The following is a 17,871-nucleotide window of genomic DNA, read 5'->3' on the forward strand; positions in this document are numbered from 1 at the left end:
TCCCGACTGTAACTTCAGTATGCAATCTGTGGAACGAGCCACTGACATGCATCTGTCCCTTCTGATAATGTTAGTTGATGGGCAGTTGTTGCTACCGCGCTCCATTGTTTTAATTCTGCAGCAGCCCGGATAAAGTGCAAAAGCACTTCTAATTCTGCATTCTTCCTCTAGCATTCTTGGCTACCTCGCCCTCTGTGGACTAGAGTATAGGGCTGACCTCATTTACATATAGCCCGGGAAAGAATAGGTGGGATCGTACCCATCTCTTTGATCGGGTAAAACGGTGAGGCTATAGGCGTGTAAGGAAAGTGTATTCAATTTGTATTTTTAGACACTTGACACTTGGCAAAGTGTAAAAAAAAGGGCTAGTGCGCAGCCCGACGCGGCAACCGTTTCATTCACAGTAACAGGCGACGGCCTCTCTCCCCCCCCCGTCCTGTCCGTCCGTCCGTCGTCTCCCTGCTCTGTGGAAAGTTTGAAGTTGTGCAGCCCCTGCATCTCGCAGCTCAGCTGGTGTCTGCAGATCTGTGAGTCGATGCGCTAATTGGCTCCATGAGCACAGGCTCTCCCTCTCCTGTCTGAGGGCAGGCCGAATGGTGCCTTCTGTGTTCATGTTCGTACTCTGTGTGGTTAATATGTTTTTCCGCACTGCACCGTCTTTTGGGTCTTTTTTTAAGAAAGGAGGCACCGCTAGCACTCTATGTAGGCCAAGCCCCAACAGACTATGCCATTAAGATCACGACTGTTAGGCTGCTGCTTGCTTCTCCCCTCCCTAGAGAGAAAGGTTAGAGCATGTGTGCATTCTTTAAAAACATATTTGCTACCCAAAGATAACGCACATCACAGGTGGAAATTCATAACGCAAACCCCTATGTTTGAGCAGACACACAACCAGACAGTAAATTTGTCCCAATGAATCCATCTGTAATTATTGTTATTGACTTGTGCTCGAGTTGAACACAGCTGCTAGAACACAGAACTGTTGCAGTGCGGGGTAGGAGTGTCCTCTGGAGAGCCTGTAAGTAATCAACGCCACAACACTGGTGGGTAATTCACTTTTCTTTTTACCGAGCAGTGGAACCATACGCAAAGATGCATGTGACTGGCACATCCAAGTCATACCTGCTGAAGAGAGCACATAACACCATGTGGGAAACAAGAAAGTGTCTTTCGACCTGCTCACTTCTATTGGGTGTGTAGGACTTTTTTTACAGTCCACCTTTTGACACGACAACACATCTGGATAAGATCAAAGTTAATGCCTGAATTTCATAGCTGGCTGGGGACCTAATATGTTCATATCTTCTCAAAAATAACATGAAGGTTGGATTTAGCCCTTTTTATGTGTATGATATACCAGTGGGATCGTTTTAGCCAACCAATCAGAATCAAAGACTTATCGTTCACACAATTTCAATTGAATTTCGTCACAGAAATACAGTTTGCGGGTGGTAGTGTTCAACAGGTGATTGTTAATTCTATTTCAAATGTATTCATTTCGTAATTCATTTATTTTTATGTATTTATTATATTGATAGACTGACTTATTGAAGAAATGTGTTACCGCATTCACCAGAAGATCACATTTATTTTGAAGTCAGTTTTTCAGTCATTTACTACTTCCCACGAAGCATAATCGCTATAACGCCCACCTGTGAATTGTATTCAAAGAGTATAACCTTATGGGGTGTGGTCGAGAATGATGTCACATGACGATGATAATGTCACGGTGTGCAGACACACCCTGGAGAACGCTGCTGCTATTCAAACCACTGGATCAGGGGTTTTAACGGACTATCAAGTGACGTGTGTGTTATTGTCATGCTACTCCAAAGTACCCAATGCATCACCTTGCTGCATACAATCACACAGGTAATGAGTAAACAAATAGCAATAAAAATATTCACAGTTTCACATTAACATCCTGCACGCACAAACAGTAGACGGAGACTTTTCACCTTAAGAACATACTGAGATTTTTAACCCAGCAAATGATGGTGTAACCAAACACAGGGCTGTATTTCTGCACTGCAAAAAATATAAAATGCAAGTGTAGATATCTCTTTCTCTCTCTCTCTGAATTTCTTCTTGGTTCTGCTAAGTATGCATTTTTCATTCCAGTGAGCAGGCTGCATTTGAAATCAAAGGCGGTGACGCCGCGCGGCTGTCTGGCTCCACGGAAAGCGGGGAGATGGGGGGGGGGGGGGGGTAATGAAAAAAAAAACCTGAAGGGTGAGTCAGAGGATGCTTTAATAATCCTCACAGCCCGAAATAACATCCCAGGAGCTGGACGGACTGACGACCCTCCTAGAAAAAAACCAGCAGCAGCCCGGGCTGGTCTGGACTACCCCCCAACCCCCCACCCACATACACTTTCCTCTCTCTCTCTCTCTCTGTCCCCCCCCCCCCCCCGCCCCCCATCTCCTCTGAATCTATTATTGTCAACAGATAAGACTGCAGCAGCACGGCACGACCCGCCAGACAGCCAGGCTCTGTACCAAATACATGACAAGGCTAAGCGGGGCGAAGTGTGATCCAGTCAGTGGGAAGGAGGACTATGACGTCCCTTCACAGCTGAGCAATGGGACTTTGGTTATTGTCCAATCATTGCTGACGAATGGTGACGGGGTCCAGGCTAAATAGCTCCTCGTGTTGGGTTCAAGGTTGGGCCTCCGTCGTCCCATAATATAAAACGCAGTTTCCCTGCCTGTGCACAAGGTGTTCCGCCCTGTCATCATCTAGTGTTACCAATGCCTATCTAATATTTCTCTGAACTCACTTTCACCAAATCCTGCTCACAGCGTGCAAACTTCTTTTCTCTTCTTTTTTTTTTTTTTTTACAGGAAGCTGCGCTCCTACAAAATAAAAACACAGTAAAGGTTGCCGGTCCTTTAATGTAGCCACGTGTCATTAAAAAGAAGACCATCATGTTACTGATATGTCCTTATAAGCAGGACATATCAGACTCAAGCTCTATATTGTCACACAGCATGTTAACATGAGCACCAATCGCATGTGCGCATGCTCATATGAGCATTATTTTCAATGCATGGCATCATGGAAAGTCACCGCATCCCATATTGGATAATCTTTCAGCATGATGCAGCATTGGGTTATTATTATTTAATTAGGGCTAAGAGCTGTGAATTAAGGCTCGGTGACATGGCTTATGAATAATATCTTGAAAGATTTAGGCTATGCCGCGACATCCAATATACATCTGGCAAACTCCATTTAGATTGACTAATATATATGTTTTTTTTCTTGAAATACAGTTTGCAAGCGTCTTTTATTTTTATTAATTGTGTCTGACCTAATGTATCTATTGTTAATAGACTGAATACACTTTTATTTTGAAGTCAGTTCATACGAGCTCTTACTGAGGTTGCTATCTTCCAAAACTGTTTCCAACCTCAACACGTATACACTCCCGGCTCTTTCAGTGAAACTGTGACCAGCTCCAGTATTTTATGGGATGTGTTTAGTGGCGGAGAAAACACTGAATTTTAAGAACTGCAATTAAACAATGAAGAGAAAACACAAGGGAGAAAAAGCCCACTTGACTGCAGCATTTCTATTTAAATGTGCCTTTGTTCCACAGCGGTACACACTGCATATTGCCTCTGGCAATCCAACACACTTCACGTTTTTATCACCGCGGCAGCTATTTTTAGCACATCGTTTATAAATTAACAATAATAATACAACCGATCAATGGTAGTGAAAGCCGTGTAAGTGGTGCGGGGCACTTCACACCTTTTCATACCAGTGTAAAGACTAGAAGGTCGGCCCTCTGCAAAAAGGAGTGAGATGTGAGATCGAATGTATCATATAAATCCTTCTTCTTGACCTTTTTTTTTTTTGTTGCTACAAACCGCTTCAATGCGGCCTGTCACAAACCTAAATTAAAATTAGAGATTGCTAGGGAGAGGAGATATTAGCATTCTCCAATTACATCCATAGGGAAGGGAAGCCAGCAAAGTTACCCCAATGCGGATGGGCGTAATCAAATCAAGATGTATGCTACTCACACACTCTAAGTGCCCAGCTTGACAAACTTCTGATATGCCCTGACTGCAACGTGACTGAGGGCGTCGGGAAGCACACTTCACATCCTCGAGCCAGCATTGACAATCTCCATCGGGTTTTTTTTATCTTCATCCGGACCCAAGTTGAAGTCCCGCTGTGTGTATGCAACGGGCAAACGATTTGAATCTCCACTCTTTCTTTAAATCGAGTAAAAGACGGACAGTAATTCAAAGGCAACAGCATTTTTACAACATGTGTGTTTTTTTTAGACGGTGAAGTGAGCCACGCAGGTATGGACCCACAACGTGCTAAACATTTGAGAAAGTGCAGAACAGCAGAATAATGGGAGCCGTGTGCAACGGGTTCCCCCAGTAGATGATCTCATTGTCTTGATCCTGCTCTGGGACTAGTTAGCAAAGGCATGTGGATGGATTCATTTCGGTGCTTTTTACCCCCCACCCCCCTTTTTCCTTTTGTCAAATGAATGCTGCCCCCCCCCCCCCAATCTTCTCCATTCCAGTTTCGTAGCCTCAATCCCGCCAGTCTCTCTTAAGTTGAATTCAAACAGATCGGCTGCTAGAAGGCTCGCCTGGAGGCAGACAGGAAGCTGTGCATAATGGGAAGACGGTGCCTCCCGAGCTCGTCTCTGAAACACTTTCCCTCTCTGAGAGATGTCACTACTCATCACACACACACACACACACACACACACACACACACACACACACACATTGGGATCAAAGAGACAGTGTGCAGGGTTGAAGAGTTTGGAAAAGCCAACAAGGAAATAGATATGGAAGAGAGCTGTCTGAAGAAAATATAATGTGACTCCAATTACTTTATACAACTTTTAGCACATAATGAGACGTCACCAAAGATATATTTCTAGTCTTTAATGATCATTTTAATACGTACATCCCTCAAAAACTACTGGTTTGGGGGGGGGTGGGGGGGCAATCGTACTAATGATGCAGGATAAATGCAAATGATAGTAGGAGTTCAACAACCACCAGGTGGGAGAAGAATGCGTGGAAGCATTGATACGGCACTTTTTGGGGAAATGCGAGCTTGCGAACCCAAGTTTCGCCTCATTTGATACAAAAAGCCCCCGCCCCCCCCCCCCCCCCCCCCCACTGTGTCCCTGTGTGCTCAGCAGAAAGAGCTTTTCCACTGCGCTCAATGGCATTGACGAGCCACGGTCTCAATCGATATGCACCTGCGGTCAGACCTTTTCAGAGTGAGCCCCAGACCAAAGGGCTGTGTGGGTTAATTGTAATTACATAGGACAGCGTCTGTAACACGGCACCCTGAGCCCGGGAGCTGAACAGGGCCTGGAGGGGTTCTGGTCTGAGGAAACATCCACGGCGGTGGTTAACTTCAACCGGGGACGTTTTCTCAATCGGCCGCGTTACATTACGCCACCTTTTTGCACTTAGATTCCTAGATTTACTTCCATTACAGGAAGTAGCACTCGACTCGTCGGTTTTGTGTACAAATGGGCTTTTTAAATGATATGTCACATACGGATGGGGACAATAACTGGGTTGCACCACTGCACCAGAATACAAAAACGTTAGTTATATTTGTACAAATGAGAGCAGAAGAACTGTGAATGGTCTTCTGACTGGATCGAGAGAGACACGTGAATAAATGGAAGGGATGCCGGCGAGGGGCAAAAAAAGAAAAATAAAGAAGGAAAATCTTCAAAGTCAGCTTCTTTCCTCTCCCTAGCCACCCCTGGAGATCAGATCAACTACTATCCTAAAAAGCTAATGAACTAGTAAACACTGGGAATTAAATGAATATTACATGGGGTTTCATTAACGCCAGCCAGCACACTCCAGAAATAATGAAGGCGCAAAGCGGAAGCGGGCGGAGACGGTTACTGGAGCTGCTTCTCCTTCTTCTCCTGTGTTTACTCAGCATCTGTCCTGCCGACGGAGGAGGCTTTTTTGATCACTCCTCGACTGGGTTCTCCTCTCCGCTGCGGGGCAGGAGAAGCCCAGTTGAGGCCGCATTTGCAACAGACGCGAACTGAGCTAATTGTACGGCGCGTGCACGGTGCAATGTTTGCAAAATATGGAAAATAATTAATCCGGTTGAGCTTGTGAAATACAATCAGTGTTTTGCGAAAGCGGATTTGGGGATGAGACGGATGAGGATAGCGACGGGCCGGATCGACGCAGATGTTTAGATCAAGCGTCTTCATTATTGCTTTATCATCACACAGCTTCTTCAAGTGTATTTTTGGTAATTTAATAAATTGATATAGGAATAGATTTGGATTTGGGGCACGGCAACAGGATTATGTGTAGAAGGAGGCCTTTTCCCATTCATGAAACTATGCATGCAGCTATTATGTCATCGGGTCAATTGTGCATTGGGTGTGTGGCGTGGATAATAACTAGGTTACTGAAACCTGTACATATAGACCCTAAAATAGTCTAATTAACATGAAATAACTTAATGTAAACTGACTCAAGACTGCACTGAATAGAGTCCACCTCTTGACCTTCCAAAGGTCAGACGTCGTAAGCCTCTTTAATCAATAAATCAAATGTAAAACCAGAATGATGATGTTGTGAAGTACCTTGAGCAGAAGAGAGCCGTACACTTTTCAATTAGCCATCAAGGCCCGAGGAGGATTTGTGTGATCCTGCACAGACGGCGAGCTACTACAGCGAGAGCAGGCGAGTGTAACCCCTCTTCGAACTGTCGTCAAACTGCCCACTGACATTGACTGATAGCATCACACATCAAGGCATATGGTTGAGAGCAAAGCACTATGCATGCGAAGTGTGCCGTTTTCTTTTCTTTTACATCAGACATCTGTTTGGGAGCAGAAGAGTCTTTTTAAGAGAAAACAAAAGACCTCCTAGGGTCTGGCCTTCAAACACATGGACACGCAAGTGCCTGCCGCATGCACTCTCACAAAGAAACACAAGGACACGCAAGAAGAGCTGAGTTAAGGACCTGGGGCAGTTGGAAAATGCTTCTAATGCACGACTGAAATAGTAGTTTTACTGGCAGGACGCTACTGTAACGCAACCGTTGAAGGGTGAGGGTCACAAAAACACACGCACACACACACACACACACACACAAGCCTCTTCAGCCTTTGAGAGAATCAGTCCCGCTCCATAAGCATGAACAGAGCCCAGCGCTCTGCACCGCTTGCTGTTTCTGTTTGAAAAGCACACCATCTATCCTTTGTTGCTCCGTGACCCCCTCTCTGTACCGTCCTCATCCAGTTTCACCGGGAGACGGGGCTGGCCGGTTTAACCTGCATCACCTACGTCTTACTGGGTGACATAACGCGTGTCTCTGGCCATGGCACCGCGCTGTAGCTACCCTGTAACCAAACCACTGCAAAAAGACTATTTCAGTCTCTCTCTCTCTTTCTCTCTCTCTCTCTCTCTCTCTCTCATGCTGAGATATGATTTGGTGAGAGCAAAGAGGAGTCGAGCATATCGATTCAGCCTCTGCCGCCGTCTCTCTCGCACTATTCATCCTTTTCCTCGGCGCTGCTATCGTTCCAACTCTCTTCACTTCATCTCTCCCTCTCTCTCTCTCTCTCTCTCTCTCTCTCTCTCTCTCTCTCTCTCTCTCTCAAGCGTGCAATCATAATAACCCCTCTCTTAGACGCCCAGGCAATAAACCAGGGCCTCCCTTCTTCCTGCGCACATCTCCCTTGGCGAGGACAAAACCAATAAAGGGCCAGCTTAATTACAGCTGCTGAGTGCCGCCAACACCCGGGTGCAACACCATGAGGCTGAGGGTGGGCTGAGCGTGGGCGAGGTGTGACGGGATGTCGGGGCGGGGTGTGTGTGTGTGTGTGTGTGTGGGGGGGGGGGTTGTATAAGAACTACTGAGGATACAGTTTGAGTCTCAGTCTGACTCCTACACCTAAACCCTCAAGACGCTACTTTATAGTACTCACAGAGATGAAATAAAAAAAGAGATGACGGTAGCCCAGAGGCAGGCTGGGAAATTGTGGGTAGGACTTGCATCCAGCAAGGCATTTAACTCCCAGTGGCTCAAGCGGAGGGGCTCAGATGTTTTTCATCTGTGAGGCATTAATGTGTAACTGTGAGGATGTAAAGCAGGGCATTGCAGGAAAAACTAAATATATACTCAGACAACTTTCCCTGGATAAAGAAGGGTAAAAACAGGGGACAGGCAGACATTACATTTGCTACAATCTGGCCAATGTTATATCAAGGTGGATACGCCCCTAAATCATCGCAAGTGTCAAGGACTGTGAGGAGCCAAGGGAGGGACTGCTGTGAAGTCCTTGTCGCTGGCTGTTTCTAGGTCTGCAGTCTCCTCTCCTCCTCTCCTCTCCTCCACTCCTCCCTTCGCTTCCTCCTGCACCTTTCCTCTTATTTCCCTCCTCTCTTTTCCCCCAGTTCTGTCACATCAACATGAATCTGGGGCTCCAGGGGGTTCACAGTCCCACAAGCTGCAGCCTGCTCTCGTCTGCCTCGTCTACAGCTCTGTCACCATGGTGACTGATGCCCGGGTGTTCCTGTCTCCTCCTGGTACGTTCAGTCGTACTCGCTCTGTGTCCTTTACTTGCTTCGTCTCTCCGCCGAGCTCCTCTCACCTCACCTACACAAGGCTTGCTATCAATAAAAACAGGTTGACAAGAGGCCACAAGAGCAGACATCAGGGTCTGTACCTTTTATGCTCCATGCATGACGGACTGGATGGGATTGTTTAATGAAGTTACTTGATAGCCATGAGAATGCAGTATGTCACTTTTAATATAAATATGTTTTACTCTCTTGCAAAAGAGATATTGAACTGAATGAGTAACTGATTATTTATAAGTTCTAAACGTTAAAAATGCACCGGATACGAGAGCTGCCATCTTGAGAGACAATCACAGCTGTCAATCATGTCACACACCTATTTATAGCAAAATTCAGAAATCAGAAAAATTAACACTTGAGCAAACATTAGCTTAATAACAACTACCGACAATGACAGAAACCACCTTTGGGAAAAATTCTGTTTAGCCCATGTCACATCCACTAACATAGAGGGGGTGGGGTTTATGACCTATACTGGGGGGGATGTACACCGGCATACAAGTATGTATGCTGGTTTACATCTTAAGGCAGACCAAACATCCTTCCACCCTCCTGTTTTTTGGGCAATTTGTAAATAACATCCCTTCCTTTGACTTTGTAACCAGGCCCTGCTCTGAAAGGGAGGATCATCATTGCTATTCTCCGCTCTGTGACTGTACACACCATAGCGAGCATATAGTCACTGCAGGAGAACAATATATGAGAGTGTGGGATGAATTAACCAGCTGTGGTTATGAGGATGACTCACTAAATTTACATCCGAGATTGGCCGGCCCGTTTGGAATCATTAAACAGCGGCGATATGGGTTTTATTTAATATGCTGGATTTGAAACACTGCGCTGCTTTCAAAACATCGCATCTGTGCAGGAGAATCAAAATGCAGCTATTCATAACCCGCTTATAGGATTGCACAGTTTGCAAAAGGCTCATCTGGGAAAGGCAATAAGATGTGAACCACAAACTTACATTTCCTCATACTTACAACGGTTCTCATATCTCAAGGACAACAAAGATACGCGGTTGGGTTTAAAAAAGAGATCCTAGTTTGGGTTAAAATAAGTATGTTCATTGTGTGACTCGTGGTGCTAGTTAAGTACGTTAAGTCAAGTCATCTTTTGGCTTCACGCGGGACAGGAACAACGGTCTCCGGGGTGACGGTCCTGTATCTGACCTGTCCATCCTCCCTACATGGACGTTGTCGCTCTATATACTACGACACCTGACTTCCTCACCTGCACGTCCTGGCTTACGATTATGTGGGTTATATACAAATTAAAGTGCATTACTTTTTCTAGGGATAAGTACAAACCTCACAAACTCAGTAACGTCCCCTTTATACACCACCAACAGACACACTTTGGTCTCAGGCATTTCAGGGCAACGAGCACAAAGAGCTGCCATATAGGGTTAAGAGGAAAGGGGGGGGGGGGTAAGTGTGTGTATTAGAGGGTTGGGGGGGGGAGCGAGTATGGTTGCAGTTTAAATGTAGTGACCACTCAATTCAAAACCATTCAGGCCTTCTAAGAACAGATCCACCCCCCCGATTAGGACCTCTCCTGACGCACACATGCATAATACATGGAAGCTGGATCTAAAAGCATACAGCCCATTAGGGATGGCCAAGAAAGAAAGAAAGAAAGAAAGAGAGAGAGAGACACACACAGACTCACATACAAACATCCCTGAATGGATGGCCAAGCTGGCTAGCACCTAACACACACTGTCGGTTTGCAGAGAGTTGTGTTGTTGTTGTTGTGGTTGTTGTTGTTGTTTTGTACCGGTGAGTTTCACAGTGCTACTTACAGACCCAGAAATGAGTGGACTTATAAGGCTGACTCTGGAGCGCCATTAAAAAAAATTAAGACACACCTTCTTGCTAGTGAGTTGCACCACTCAGCCAACTGTATAACAATATGAAAATTAAGCAGTCCTGCTGTCGACAACCATTCACAGACGGTTTCTACCAGAGGGATTTACTGAAGAAAAATAAGGGTAGCGATGGAAAATAAGTTCAATTTCAATTTCGCTCAGTCAGATGTGATGATTGCTGGATCCCGGTTTCCAGGCACAGAGCCCCCCTGTTCAGCGCTTCCAGTGGCTGAGTTGTTCTGGCCATGTAATGTGAGGTGGCAGGCCACCCAGCTATGCTGTAAATTATTTCTGACGGCAGGGTGGGAGGACAAGAGGGAAAGACTCGCTGTCCCCGGAGACAGACAGTGCGTGGCGTGGAGATATGAGGCCTCTATCGTGAAGTAAAAAAACAGGCCTGCCGCGTTCTCCCCGGACATGCTGCTGCTGCTACTGCAAAGAGTCTGTTTGCAAGAAGCCCTTCTGTAGTCTGCAAAATGTGTCTAACAGTCATGCCTGTCCATGATGACCAGGGCCTCTCCATCGGGGGATCGGAGCATTTAGCAGACTAATCATAATATGCTCCAATGCATCTCAGTGAGATCCAGCTTCTCTCTCTCTCTCTCTCTCTCTCTCTCTCTCTTTACACACAAGCACTTCTCTTCCAGCAAATGTAGAAACACAGTGCGCATATGTTACAGTGACACTGTAGCTAAAAGGGTAGCGACATGCTACATCTTTCAAATAATGAAAATGATTGCCCAAGTCTACCGAAGGCATAAAATGGATATAATGTACGGGCTTGTATTCTGCAGTTTCGTCACTATTCTATCAAATAATTCATACCCGTTATGTATGCACTTTCTCCAAAAACATGATGGGCAGCGGGTGTGTGCGTGAGAGAGTGTGTGTGTGTGTGTGTGTGTGGGGGAGGGGGGGGTGGGGGGGGGGGTCTCCACTCATGTTCAAGACTCTTTTTTTTTAAATGTACATTTACCCTCTTCACCCCCCTCACGTTCTGCTCTCGGGCACAGCAGCAGCAGCAGCAGCAGCAGCAGAGGCGGTGTAGCACACACGCTGCAGCAGCGGTGCGCTGGGGCGTACGCGCACGCGCACACAGACATACGCGGCCACGCGCACCAGCACCAGCACAGGCACACCTCGGCACGGGCTTGCCGAAAAACGGCTCCTCGTTTTTCAGCGTGTGTACGCATGCACGCGCACACGGCAAAAAAAAAGAAGAAAAAAACCGCGGCATGCATCACTGATCGACCCCCCCCCCCCCTATATTATCCGGCCAGGAAATATCTGCAGCAGCAGACAGTACAACACTGTAGGTTGTTATTACGCAGGCTGGCTGCCGATCAATAAACGCAACACGCACACACACACACACACACTCCTTTCCTCCTCCTCCTCCCACACACACACGCAAGAACCCGTTCGACATACCAACGGGGAAGCCCTTGCTCATAAATCAGGCCATTTCTCTACAAAGGAATCACTCACCCGATGTTGCTCAACGCCTGCTCGAAGAGCTCCGTCTGCAGGATGTTCTCAGGCGCCGAGAAAGCCCCGTTGAAATGTGTTAGAACCGAGCTACAGAACTGACGCAATGTCTCAAACTGCATCTTCCCCCTCCGTGTTCGTTTATCCTCAGTAAATGATCACCCTTTCACCGAGGACACATCCCGAAGCTCTGCGCTCTCTCCGGACGCCCCTCCACACACAGAGACCCCCTTCCTCAGTATTCTGTTATCAGTGCCTCCCGGGGGCGCATTAGACGCAGAAAGGACGCCGAGCAACTTCCATATTTCTCCGGCCGCTCCTGGCAAAAAAAGTGTCCTCGGGACGAAGACGCATTCCGGTCGGGATCCGTCGGTCATAACGCTTCCGACTTGGAGCGGGGGGAAGAAGGTAGCGCCGGTGCCGGTGGCGAGCCTTTACTCCTTCTCGCTGGGGCGAAAATCTCTTCTCGGTGTGCAGGGAGACGCGGAGGAGCGCCCGGAGGAGAGAAGGAGCGGAGAAGCATCCCTACGCGGCAGCCAGCATCAGCATCAGCATCAGCATCCCTTACCGGCGCATCAGCTGCTGCCTCACATTCAACTCTATATTTCCCGTCGCAAGCGCACACTCGCGTTTACAGACCCACGCACACGCGCACACACACACAACGCAATTGTGCGCACCCTTTGCCATACCTCTCCATCCTCTCTCTCAAGCACTCTTTGGTATACGCGCACAGCAGCAGATAGAGACCACGGTATAAGACAGGGGAGAGACGCGATGCTGTCGTCTGTTTCTTTTAGTTTTTTTTTTTTTTTTCTCTCTTACATTTCATATCTGGCTTCAGAGCATCAGAGCAGATGACAGTGCAATACCTCTGAAAGGTTGAGTGTCATGTCGTGAGGAAAAGGGCATACATAAAAGGGGGATTTTCCTTTACTATTACTATTTTTTCTTTCTTTCTTTTATTGTATTCAGTTCTGAATGTATAACTTTGAAGAGTCAAAAGTAGTTGAAGAGGTTCCTGTGATAACCCATTTTGTTCAGGACAATCGGAACGTGGAGCTATTATGAACCTTTTTCAAAGGGGTTCTATAAATGAGCAGGAAGATGAACCATGTGTCTGTGTTCAATATCACGAGAGATAAAGTACAAGAGCATAAACTATTCAGCATTCAGTTAGTTAGTCAGTACCATAATGCAGACTGAATTAAGAGGATGAAGACTTTGTTAAAACATCATCATGTTACTATAACCCAGCCTCTTGTAAAACGTTGTCAATGCCTCCTTCCCACGTCCCTAAATTCAAAATTAGCCCCTGGTAGAGCAGAAGTTCAAGTAAAGATATACTAAAAATCACAAAGTTAACCTACATGACACATTGCATCAAATTGAAAACATATTTCTTTTGTTCACGAAGCGGCCGGCTGCACATTGCCTCAGAGTCGCCGCCGGAATGTTGCTCATGTTGACGTTGTTAAAGGTTTCAAAGAAGTTCACAGGCTAATACTATTTAAAAAGAACACATATGTAACGGTAAAACTAAATGAAGTTGAACATTAACGTTATTACCCCCAATTAAATGCAGTAAGCAATTACATTTAAATTCACATTGAATTCCTTGTCCAATAGTGAACTTTAGTACACTTGCAGTTGTACACACAGTTTCACACAAAGAACAATTCTAATGGATCGTTGTGTTCCCTTTGGGTCTGTGTGCTTTAGAGTTAAACTGTGGATTGGTTTTAAATCTGGCTCAGTGTCTAACTGCTCCTGATGCTCACTCCATTGCATAGTTTTGGGTGTGGCAGCAGCGTCATCAGATCATAGTTTGTCAGTCAACATTTTATGAAATGGCTTCGAACTAGAAAAAACACTGAACTCCATGTCAACGTGAATTATTTGGTGGAATTGCTATTTTCATCCTCGTCCGGCTAATGGGAGCCTGTTAGACTCAAAGAGACTAGCTTAGACTAAGCAATGATGAACTGAACTGTGCAAAGCGGGACTGGGTAGGGCTGGATGTTAAAGCCCCAGTGTGTTCTTCCTCCTCCTCTTCCTCCTCTAACATCTCTGGCAGACTCTGCATGCCCGGCCAAATGAGGTTTAAAAAATGCAGAATCGGGAAGAAGCTCCAGCAGTGAGTATGTGTTCCGATCCCAGTAATCATTGTTGTTCCATCAGCCTCACCCAACACTGCAGCTGTCCCCGCGAATCTGCGTGTTCATTCGAATGACACCTCAGAGACCAAGATAAATTAGAAGCCTTCCCAAGTTATTTCTCCTTATAAATAGACTGTCAGCCCCCCCCCCCCCCCCACCCCCCATCCCCACCCCCTCCTCCTTTCTTTAGCAGGACCGATCCAGGGAGTTAATTTAAACATTCTTTAAGATTAATGAAAGTGGGTTTTGGTGCTTATGCAGTGGGAGTTCTATTTACGGACTTGCATGCTATCCATCATCAGCATTAAACCTGTGTGTTTTCAGACAGCCAGTTTCCGGTTGTGTCACTGCGTATGTGGGCAATGCCAAAGCCACAATCGCTCTCCGGTACCATCTCCACCTCTCCAGCCGTGCAATCAATTAATATACAGTGGCAAGAGCCCAGGCCGGAGCAGAAAGTGACTATGACTGAATGCTTGGAGCGGTCTGATCTATAGTCTGATCTATAGTCAGTCTGATCCTCCATTAACACCCCCATCCTTAATGCAGCCAGCCATTTGAGGAGAAGATGGATAAAGTACTTCAGTAGCACTGAGATACAAAATACTGTTATCCTGCGTCACTCTTCAAAGGTGTACAGGGGTGTAGCCTTGATTAAAATGTGCAGTTACAGATGATGCTCTGCTTTCTATTGTGCTACTGTGTATTCAGAGTATGGAAGCACAACGGATGATGATAACAAGGACAGCACAGGTACACCATTTCACCAAGACTGGGGAGGAATAAATATCTATTTTGGAGGCTGTAGAGTATGTGTGTCATAGCAGCCTCATTACGATGTGAAAGCACTGCACGTATGTACACTCACCGCCAGGTTAACGGGCAGGTTTGCGTACATCCATCAAAACATCCATTTGGAGCCAAATATCAGGCAATTAAAACAGACGGAGTGTTTTTTTTCCCCCTGGAGCTCCTCCATGTTTGCTAGGTTCAGAGCGTATGGAGAAGTAAATAGGAAGTCGCAACGGCGAAGAGATGACATAGAACTAATGAGTTGTGTCTCCGAAACACACTGTGTGGGCACAGGCTTTGTCCCCGTGCGAGACCAGTGGGGGGGGGATACGGCCCGCCAGGTGTACATTTACAAGGTCAGCGGAGAGTGGGAACAGGGGCTGGATTGGGATAGTCAAATTCACCTCCTTACACTGCACCGCTCCCATAAACATGCATGTGTGTGACAGAATCATGCTCACTTCCATAGCTTCACCAATGCCATAGGCATGTCCCTTCACAGATCACATGTTTGTCCCAAACTGATGATGAGAGGTTCTGATTCGTCGTCAGTAACTTATGTCCACATATATTTAAATGTTGCATACTAACGAATGGCACACTTTGTTACATTTGAGAAGGAGCAAACGAGGACAGGAGCGCTTTTGGCTGAAAAGTGTGTGTGTCCGCCTTTCTGTGGTAGAAATATATATTTCGATGGGGCTATGTTCTCTCTCTCTCTCTCTCTCACGAGCAAAAACAAAGCATAAATGCTCCGAAAAAACCCACAATCTTGCAAAAGGAAACGCATTTCTCGAGAGTCAGGTGCCGATAATAACCTTCTCTTCCTTCCTGCGGGGAAGAAGAAAGAGGAAGGAGCCCCCGTGTGGACATCAAAAGTAAACTACCTCATCTGACACCAGTATGACGAAATAGCCAACCAGGAATGAGATTCACAAGCACAGCATGTCCGTGTTTGAGTGTGCTATACTCACAGGGGGTAATTTAGTGCACATGACAAGCGGGACACAATGTTCTGCATTGGAATGCGGCCTGCTCTTGCTTTTCTGCTCCAGAAGCACCTTAATGACGCTCCATTTTTGCAAGCCTCGCAGTGACAAATGGTATTTCCCCCAAAAGTCAAGACAACATGCACCCTCGCTGAGCCTGGCTCAAACCACCTGTCCTGATGTGTGCCGTATGTGTGTGAAGAAGAGAGAGCGGGTGGAGGACTGTTGTAGAATTGCTGAGATAGGGCCAGATAACAGTATCTGTGTCTCTGTCTCCTTTTATAGGCCTCGTGGGCTCTATGTAGCTAGGCTTGAATCACCACTGTTCTGCACTACAGTTACCACATTTCTCCGTCGGTGATGCCAAAAGGGTTCTTATGCAGTTGCCTTTCGTAACGTAGGCATTGTATAACCAGAAGTTCTTTATCCCCGGATCAAATAATCTACTCGACGTGAGACAATAATTAAATCTAATCTGCTCGACTCATGTGGAGCGTGTAGTGGGTGCATGCTTCTTTAAAAAAAAAAGAGGAAAAAATAGCATATAGAACTGACCTGTCTATGGGTGCGTCGCCGGGCGCCGAGTACCTCAGCCCCGCCCCGTTGTCAAGGGACGTCTGTCTGGGCAGGAGCCCGCCGTGAGGTCTGCTTCTGTCTGACGCTGGTGTCAAGTCCCCTGAGGCTCCCTGGTAGGGGTACAGGGACGGGTCCTGCAGTTTGGCCTTCTTCCCTTGCGGGCCGCCCTCAAACACGCCCCGCACCTGACCAGGCCCCGAGCCAAAGAACCACGCCCCCGATTTGGTGAGGATTTCTTGTTGTTTTCGGCACAAGTTGCATACCCACATAACCTGCAGGGAAGGAAAAAAAAGGCAGCGTTTGCATTTTGGAGTGGTGATTGACAGTCTCATATATGACCTATGATGAGCTGTAATGGTGTGATTTGGGTATTTGTAGATGTTAAGCTGTAACATAACTGTGAGGGATATCGCTGTTGCAGGGTGAAAATCTTTTTACAAATATTTTTTTTTTAGAAACGAGGAATAAGTAAACAGACTTGACAAAAAAAAAAAGGAGGACAAAAAAGCAACGATCATCAAAAACAGTATTGACAGTTCACGTGGATGAGGTGAACGATGACATATTTTACACATGCAGCAGCCTTTCATATCATTGAAAGGTCAATGGGTTGACTTTATTATTATTATTATTATTACACATTTTGAGTTTGGATTTAATAATCCCCTACACACCTCTTAAAATAGATGAAATGTGCTTTCCGTGTTGAATACCAGCTACATTTCTTAATCTTTACGCAGTTTGTTACTATGAAACTATTGCTTCTTGTTAGCAAACGGCAACAGTTCAGAGCCTACATGACTACCGATTGAGGAGACTCATTGAGGGTACAGTAAGTAAAGATGCTATTATTGCCGGTAATGCACTTTGTTGAATGGAAAAGAATATCAACCGTCTCCTTCTGTGGAAAAGACTGAAGAGATGGAACTTTTTATCTGCTCTACACTGCAGCTCCCCGTATTAGCCTCATCGTTTCGAGGAGCAGACAGAAGCCCTCACTACACACACAAGTTCACCGACACACACACACACACACACACACACACTGCATGGTAACGGTCAGAGATTTTTAGTCCCTAAAGTGACATCTGAGAAGGCTACGAGCTTGCCAATTGATTGACAGGCCAGACGGCCAGCATTTCTTTCCAGTAGGCCTTGAATCCAATAAAAATGGACTGTTATGTTATTTCTAGATTAACTGCACTCGCTGATCTGTACAGTTGCTGTCTGCAGCTGTTCGAAAAGGCTGGACTTGTAGCCGGCCTAAACCCCAACCGCTCATCGAAACAGAGGAGCAACCGATGTGGGAGAGACCCAAGAACAAAAACCAAACCACGTTAAGTCACTAGCATCGTTTTATGGGGTGCTTGGGT

General features: G+C 46.2%; 1 protein-coding gene across 1 annotated transcript in view; it reads right to left on the bottom strand.

The window, feature by feature from the left end:
* Positions 1-17,871, bottom strand: part of rims2a (regulating synaptic membrane exocytosis 2a) — a 119,325-nt gene that overhangs the window by 70,398 nt on the left and 31,056 nt on the right. The window contains exon 6 of the mRNA XM_034528920.1: positions 16,478-16,770. Coding sequence (XP_034384811.1) covers positions 16,478-16,770 — 293 coding nt within the window. The remainder of the gene's footprint in view (positions 1-16,477; positions 16,771-17,871) is intronic.

This window comes from Cyclopterus lumpus, chromosome 25 (genome assembly GCF_009769545.1).
Source record: "Cyclopterus lumpus isolate fCycLum1 chromosome 25, fCycLum1.pri, whole genome shotgun sequence".
In the NCBI taxonomy this organism is placed as follows: Eukaryota; Metazoa; Chordata; class Actinopteri; order Perciformes; family Cyclopteridae; genus Cyclopterus; species Cyclopterus lumpus.